The 8,331-nt window shown below is 54.9% G+C and overlaps 1 protein-coding gene across 1 annotated transcript in view; it reads left to right on the top strand.

Moving 5' to 3' along the window:
- SHANK1 (SH3 and multiple ankyrin repeat domains 1) overlaps positions 1 to 8,331 on the top strand; it is a gene marked incomplete at its 5' end in the record, with an annotated part of 58,706 nt that overhangs the window by 39,985 nt on the left and 10,390 nt on the right. Inside the window, 2 exon segments of the mRNA XM_014550455.1 lie at positions 51 to 119; positions 440 to 558. Of these exon segments, the coding sequence (XP_014405941.1) occupies positions 51 to 119; positions 440 to 558 (188 nt within the window).

The following is an 8,331-nucleotide window of genomic DNA, read 5'->3' as shown; positions in this document are numbered from 1 at the left end:
CCCCGCCCCCCGGGGTGCCCCTCGGCCACAGCCGCCTCCTTTGCCCACAGAGTATGAGCAGCAGCCGGCGCCCGTGCCCAGCATGGAGAAAAAGCGGACCGTGTACCAGATGGCGCTCAGTAAGTGGCCCAACCCGCTCCCCAGGTCCCGTGCCCCCTGCGGCGCCGTGTCCACTCTGTCCCTCACCCGCCCGCTGACCACCCTCACACCCAGCCTTGCCCCCCTTCTCACGTCTAAGCTGCCACCTTCCAGGATGGCCGGCTTGTTCGCCGCCCTCACGCCTTCCCATGGCTGGAGACTGTGTCTCCATTGGGGCTGCCTGCCCACCAGGGTGGAGATAGCTGGCCTTTCCGGGTCCTCAGGAGCCGCCCCGTGGGCTCCAGGCCGCTGGGTCTCTGCTTCACTTCGCCGTGTCCCGCCCCTCTCTACCTCTCCCCAGACAAACTGGACGAAATTCTGGCGGCAGCTCAGCAGACCATCAGTGCGAGCGAGAGCCCCGGGCCCGGGGGCCTGGCCTCCCTGGGCAAACACCGGCCCAAAGGCTTCTTTGCCACCGAGGTAGGTGTGGGGTGTGGGGAACCGGGGTCCTGGGGGAAGGAGTCTGGTCGGGCGCACACGTCAACCTGGAGCCGCCATCCCTGTCCTTGCAAACACTTCCCGGGGTCTACTCCTTCCTCTCTGCCCACCCTCTTCCTCCTAGTCTGCCCCCCTCCCCCAGACCCGCCTCTGGTCCCCTCCGTCCGTTCTCCGTTCCTGCTCCTCATGCTCACTCCCTCCTGCCCGTCTCTGTCCCACCTCGAAGGTCTCAGGAAGATAAGTCGATCATGATGGAGATTCCTGGCACAGGCCCAGCACGTACTGGGTGCTCAACAAGTGGTAGTTACTGAAATATTCATTACGATCTCGGTCTTGGCCCTGCCTGCTTCTCCCTGCGCGGGAGGCCGACCGCAGCGGGTGTGGGTTGTATGTGGGACACTGCGTTTTACATGGGTTGTGTCATGCATTCCTGCTTAGAAGCATCCTGTGAGGGCAGGGTAGCCCATTGGCAGAGGGGACGAACACGGAGTTCTCAGAGAGGGAGCCCGATTTCAACCCGGGCAGTCAGGCCACTGGATCCATGGTCCAGCCACCGCCCTCGGCCCTGCCTCTTCTGGTGGGGGCCTGCTGGTCCCTCCCTGGCTGTGGTCCCCACTGAGCTGGGCCCCTCCATGGGAGCACATTCCCCGCCAGCCCCTCCCCCCACCCTCCAGAGGTCACACCCTGCCCTGCCTCGCTCTTCGCACTTGTTTCTTCTCGGCCCAGGCCCTGCTCTCTGTCCCTGACCCCTGAACCCCTCTTCTGACAGGCCAAACCCACCACCTGTGGGGGGGGGAGCCATGGACCCCTTTAACATAGTGCTGTGAATGATGCTGATAAAGGCATATGAGTCCTAGCCGGTTGCTCAGTGGTTAGAGTGTTAGTCCTTGAACTGAAGGGTCGCAGGTTTCATTCCTGTCAAGGGCATGTGCCTCGGTTGCAGGCTCGATCCCTGGCCCTGGTCCGGATGTGTGTGGGAGGCAACCAACTGATGCGTCTCTCTCACATCAGTGTTTCTCTGTCTTTCCCCCTCCCTTCCACTCTCTCTAAAAATCAATGGAAAAAAATATCCTCTGGTAAGGATTAACAAAAGCATACGATAAAATACATAAGGTAACAAAAGAAGCCAGTTACCCTGAAATGCAGTTATCAAAATATTTTGAAAAAGCAAATTTATGATATAGTCATATCAGTGCCCTTTTTGTCACGACGTTAGCCAGCAAGATCTGGTGGCGGGCCGTATACTCTAACCCAGTGGTCGGCAAGCTCATGAGTCAACAGAGCCAAATATCAACAGTACAACGATTGAAATTTCTTTTGAGAGCCAAATTTTTTAAACCTAAACTATATAGGTAGGTACATTGTTAGTAACTTAATTAGGGTACTCCTAAGGCTTAGGAAGAGCCACACTCAAGGGGCCAAAGAGCCGCATGTGGCTCGCGAGCCGCAGTTTGCCGACCACGGCTCTAACCTCAAAGACAGAGGAGCATAAAACACTGTTTTGAGAAATTGTAGCCACTGCGATGGGATTTGGTAATATCTGTGATTGCTGTTGGGTCTTGCTAACGCTAGCATGGTTTGCGGCCTGCATTTCTCATTGAGGAAATGTTGCATTTTATTTTTTTTAAATATGTTTTTATTGATTTTTCAGAGAGAGAGGAAGGGAGAGGGATGAGAGAGGAACATCATCGATTGGCTGCCTCCTACACACCCCCTACTGGGGATCAAGCCCACAACCGAGGCCTGTGCCCTGACTGGGAATTGAACCAGCGAAGTCTCTTGGTTCCTGGTTCAACGCTCAACCACTGAGCATTTTAATTGGAGGATAATGAAAAAAAAAAATGTAGTTTTTCTCCCATCCAAGTGCATAGGCCCCCTGAAGTCTGTCCGCAGCCCCCCCCCCCCCCCAAGGGTTTGACTGCCTATTCTAGAGGCTCTGGTACTTTTACAAGAATCAAGTGCAGGTGGGACATTTTGACATTTTGTACCCAGACCATTAGATTTAGAAATGGGGACCCCACTGTGACTCGTGCACCCCAGATTTAGAGCCAGAGGGTCCTGGGCCACTTCTCAGGGCTTGGCAGGCCGCCCTGGGTGCAGTAGGTCCTCACTGCACACCCATCCTTGGTTGCCCAAGGAATTTGAGATCCGTGGGCTGTTAGGGTCGTCTTCCGTGCCCGCTCCCCACCAAGGTCAGTGTAAGACTCACAGCATGGACCGCTGTGGAGCATGCAGACCTGCCTCCACATCCCGACTTCCCTGACTTTACTTGGACCAGGCTATGCAATTTCTCCGCGCCTCAGTCTCCCGTTCTGTAAAATGGGACTAAAGCCGGTCCCGCTGGTTCTTACGAGGATTGAATAAGATCAACTCCTAGTACAGCAGGCGCTGGACGGATGGTGGGTCCCCCGAGGCCACAAAACAACAAACTGGAGACCCCACCCCGACTCGTGCACCCCCAGAGGCCCCACAGAAGCATATCAGGCTCAGTGCGAAGTCTCCGATAACGGATCAGGGCATTTACTCAGCGACTCACGAAGTGCCAGGCAGCCAGGGTGCCACCCCCTCCCTGTGCGAACCGTGGTTACAGGAGAGACAAAACCCTGGCCCTCAAGACTTCACGTCTGAGCACCAAAGACACCCCCAGGGAGGACCAAACACCTGTCAGTCATAACACCAGCTGCCCGCCCCCCTCCCCCCCCCCACCTGAGTCTTCCTTGGGGCCTCCCTTCCCTCCCAGTCAGACCTCCCCTTTTCCTCTCTCCCTCCTGGGACCTGTCCCTGGATCCTCCCTCTTACGTGTGGCTCTCTCTTTCCCTTCCCACCAGCCTCCCTGATCTTTCTCACCGTGAGTCCTGACATTTCTGGTCTCCTCTCCGGGGCCTCTCTCTCGGTCTGTGGTCTTGTCCTCTGTGTCTCCATCTCCCATTCGTTTCAGCTTCTGTCTCCTCTTCAGTCTCCCACTTGGGCCCTCCTGCCCTGGACCAGAGGGGGCAGGTGGGCAGTGTGGCCTCTTTAAATATATATATTTTTTAAAATTGATTTCAGAGAGGAAGGGAGAGGGAGCGATAGATAGAAACATCAATGATGTGAGAGCATCATTGATCGGCTGCCTCCTGCACGTCCTCTCCTGGGGATCGAGCCCAAAACCTGGGCATGTGCCCTGGACTGGAATCCAACCTGGGGCCCATCAGTCCTCAGGCCAACGCTCTAGCCACTGAGCCAAACCAGCTAGGGCCTGAGGCCTCTTTTCTCGGACCTGCACAGCCGCGAGCAAGAGCAAAATATTGTACAAGATGCCACTGTTTACCAACTTAAGCACTGGGCGATGTCAGCCTCCCTAAAAGACATGCCTCTGCAGAACCCTACAGGGTCCAGGGAGGCCCGCGGATGCCAGCAGTGAGGGCGCAGACCCCAGGCCGGTCCACCGCAGGCCAGGGCGCCTCTTGGGCTTTGTCCCCTCCCCTCCAGGGCTCTGCGGTCCATCTGTCTGTCCCCCCGCTCTGCGAGGCTTTGGCTTTCTGGACAACTGTTTCTGCTTCCTGTTCACTGACCCCTCCCCAACCCAGGATCCCCTGTCCATCCTCTCTCCTCCAGTATTTGTATGGTGCAGGTTTCAGCCTTTCTCTGGACTCGGATTCCCTCTGATCATTTTTAAAAAATACATTTTTATTGATTTCAGAGAGGAAGGGAGAGGGAGAGAGAGATAGAAACATCCATGATGAGAGACAGTCATCAATCGGCCGCCTCCTGCATGACCCCCCTGGGGACCGAGCCCCAAACTCGGGCATGGGAATCGAACCGTGACCTCCTGGTCCATAGGTTCACGCTCAACCACTGAGCCCCGCCGGCTGGGCCCTCTAATCATTTTATCACACCCTCTCGGTTGCATGCTCTGCCTCTGTCTCCCCAGGGCCACTGCAGCCTCTCCATTCCAGGGCCTCTCAGGACTGACTTTCTCTCCCTGCTCACGGGTCGCTTTGCCTTCCCATCGCTGTCTCGTTGCCTCTCCTGTCTCTCAGTCTCTGTCTCTCCCCTCTCTGGACCTGAGTCTCTGTCTCCCCCATCTCTCTCTTTCCTGCCATCTCTCTGTCTCTCCGTCTGTCTCCCCCTCCATTCTCTCTCCCCTGACCCCTCCCAGGGGCTGTCTCCATGGCGCGAATTGCCTAGCCCAGTGGTCGGCAAACCGCGGCTCGAGAGCCACATGCAACTCTTTGGCCCCTTGAGTGTGGCTCTTCCACAAAATACCACGTGCGGGCACGGACGTACAGTGCGATTGAAACATCATGGCCCATGCGCAGAAGTTGGTTTTCGGCCTGGGCGAGTCTATTTTGAAGAAGTGGCGTTAGAAGAAGTGGGGGGTGTCGGTCGGTCGGTCAGGTGATGGGAGACCGGCGCAGGCGGGCCGCGGGATATGCAGAGCAGGGGAGGTACATTGTTTTGAGGTACGTTCGCTGAGGTCGACCCCTTCCAACTCTCCCATCCACACTCGTCTATCTGAAACAAGTATACGAGATGATGTGGATGGGAGAGTTGGAAGGGGTCGACCTCAGCGAACGAACCTCAATCAGATTGAGGATGCTTTTAGCAAAGGCCAGCTCAGGAGTACCCTAATTAAGTTAATAACAATGTACCTACCTATATAGTTTAAGTTTAAAAAATTTGGCTCTCAACAGAAATTTCAATCGTTGTACTGTTGATATTTGGCTCTGTTGACTAATGAGTTTGCCGACCACTGTCCTAAGCCCATCTTCAGCCTCCGGCCCGTGTTCAACACCAGGGCACATACTCTGTCCCTGAGGCACCAGACCCACAGACCGCCCGAGACATGGCACAGGGGGATGCTGGGCCTCTGGACCACTCGCTGGGGAGGAGTCTGCCCAGCAGCTGGTGACATCACGCCACCAGGCGCATCCTGATTGGCTGTCCCCTCCGCCCATGGGAGAGGGTGCTGCCTGGTTGTTGGTTTGTTGATGGAGGTCAGCCTGTCCCACCTGGAGTCAGTCCGCCCCTCCAGCCGTCGCTGCGCCCCCTCAGAGGCTGTTATGGCTCCTCTGTCAGTCCGGCATCTCCTGGGCCACGCTGACCCCTCACGACTCAAGCTCACCCATTATTTGACCCCTCCTTCCAATTCGACGTGTCCCCGGTCAGTCTTGCAAATCCGATGCCTCTCCCTTCACTCTGCACCCTCTTCCGTTAGGGGCACCCTTCCTCTGTCACTGTGACTCCTCTTCTATCTCTGCCCCCCATCCCTCCTGTCCCGCTGGCTCCCACCCCTCCCATGCCCACGCCTCATGCAGGATGCTTCTCGCACCTCCCTCCCCGCCTCGCAGCCATCCTCTTGCCCGCCCTCCCCAGCCGGGACTCCACGCATGTCCTCCCCAGCCTGTTTCTGCCCCTGCATCCTTTCTGACAGTCACATCCCTTTCCTTTGCTCTTTGTACCCTTCTTCCCCTCACTCAACCTCAGCATTTTCTAGTCACTCCCGTCTGTTTCCTACAACGGCCCTGTCACCTCCTCCTTACTTACTGGCTGGCCTTGTAGGACATGACCTTCTCCTTGACTCATAGCCTCTTTCACTGCCATCAGAATGGGGTAACCAACCCTAAGACACACGGTTGGGGATTCAGTGAGGACCTAACACAACACATAAAACAGATGGCAAAGTGGCTTGCCCAGAAGCGGCTTCTCTCTCTCTCTCTCTCTCTCTCTCTCACACACACACACACACACACACACACACACATACACATACATACACCACCACCACCACCCAATCTCCTCTTTTGCGGGGTTCGGCTCCCTGATGCCACACCGATCGTTATGAGCTGCAGGACAGGATGGAAAACCAAGCAGGGTGTTCGGCTGAGGCTTAGGGAGAAAGGGCTTAAGGGGAATGTCCGAGAAAAACATGCAGCAAAGTCAGGAAGAGTTGGCAGGCTGAGAACCCTGCTCAGAGGAGATGAGAACTGGGGAAACCAGTCAAACCAGGCATGCCTGCAGGAGACCCTTCCTGGCGCCTTCTGGGGCTGCCCGGGCGCCCATGTGGATGTCCAGGGGCACAGAACTGGCGTCTGGCCTTCAGGCTGCTCCCCCGGTCTTGTCGTGAGCTTGTGTCACTTCCATTCAGTCCTTCGTTCTACAAATATTTCTTGAGCACCTACTATGTGCTAGACCTGCTGCTGGGCCCTGGGGTGTAGGAGTGAACCAGTCAAGCAAGGTCAATTCCCTTAGAAAATGTACATTTTGAGGAGGGGAGAGGGGTTGTGGAACTTCCAAACAACAGTGCCCGATGTTGGGTCTTTCTTAGTCACTTGTTCATTTGAAGTGAAGCTGTAGACTAGTATCAGGCCCTGTTTAGGGACTCATCGGGGAACAAGAACAACAAAGTCACTATCTTCAAGCAATTACCCATGACTTTTTTTTTTAAATTTCAGAGAGGAAGGGAAAGGGAGAGAAAGAAACATCAATGATGAGAGAGAATCATTGATTGGCTGCCTCCTACATGCCCCCCCCCACCCCCCGGGGATTGAGCCCACAACCTGGGCGCGAGCCCTGACTGGGAATTGAACCCTGACCTCCTGGTTCATAGGTCAACGCTCAACCACTGAGCCACGCTGGCCGGGCAGTTATCCATGACATTTGAAAAAGTATATTTTTCAAATTGATTTCAGAGAAGAAAGGAGAGGGAGAGAGAGAGACAGAAACATCAATGATCAGAGAGAATCGTTGATTGGCTGCCTCCTGCACACCCCCAGTGGGGATTGAGCCCGAAACTGGGGCATGTTTCCTGATGGGAACTGAACTGTGGTTCATAGGTCAACCCTCAACCACTGAGCCACACCGGCTGGGTTTATCCATGACTTTCATGGGCCTTTAGCAATTTTGCCTTCATGAGTCCCTACCTCCTAAAAAAAAAAAGTTTAAAAATCTGTATTTTGTCGCTGTGTTGATACCAAGATGAGTATTATCCAGGTTGATTCTACTTTTTTCCCCTTCTGATTTTATTTTATTTTAAAATATATTTTATTGATTTTTTAAAGAGAGGAAGGGAGAGGGATAGAGAGTTAGAAACATGGATGAGAGAGAAACATCGATCAGCTGCCTCCTGCACACCCCCTACTGGGGATGTGCCTGCAACCAAGGCACATGCCCTCGGCCGGAATCGAACCTGGGACCTTTCAGTCTGCAGGCCGACGCTCTATCCACTGAGCCAAAGCGGTCAGGGCTCCCCTTCTGATTTTAAAAGAAGTTAAAACATTTCCCCTAAAAGTGTCAGGGGCTCTCGACACTGTACCCTGTTAACTGGGATTATCGATGGTGCCCTCAGGGAACTGACATTCTAGGCTGGGAGACAGACAGTAAGCAAGCAGATGAGACCATTTCGGATGGAGAAAAGCGCCAGGAAGAAAGCAGGACAGGGACAGGCGGTCGACAGTGACTGGGAGGGGACAGTGACGTGAAGAGCGTGAAGGTGGGAAGCACCTGTGGGGGTTAGGAGGGGGTCGTTGCAGAGGAAAGACCCAGGACCTGCAGGTCTAATGCAGAGCTGGGCCTCGGGGCCCTGGGGGAGCAGGGAGGGGGGACGTGGTGGGGCCTGAGTGAGCAAGGAGGAGATGCAGGTGGGACAAGATCGCATAGGGCATATGAGTCTGGGTCTCCTATAGTCGGAGTCTGACATGGGGATTCTTTTTTTTTTTTTTTAATATATTTTATTGATTTTTTACAGAGAGAAAGGGAGAGGGATAGAGAGTT

The sequence above is a fragment of the Myotis brandtii genome, unplaced genomic scaffold (assembly GCF_000412655.1).
Source record: "Myotis brandtii unplaced genomic scaffold, ASM41265v1 scaffold601, whole genome shotgun sequence".
NCBI classification, from domain to species: domain Eukaryota; kingdom Metazoa; phylum Chordata; class Mammalia; order Chiroptera; family Vespertilionidae; genus Myotis; species Myotis brandtii.
This window is presented reverse-complemented; position numbering and strand designations above follow the sequence as displayed.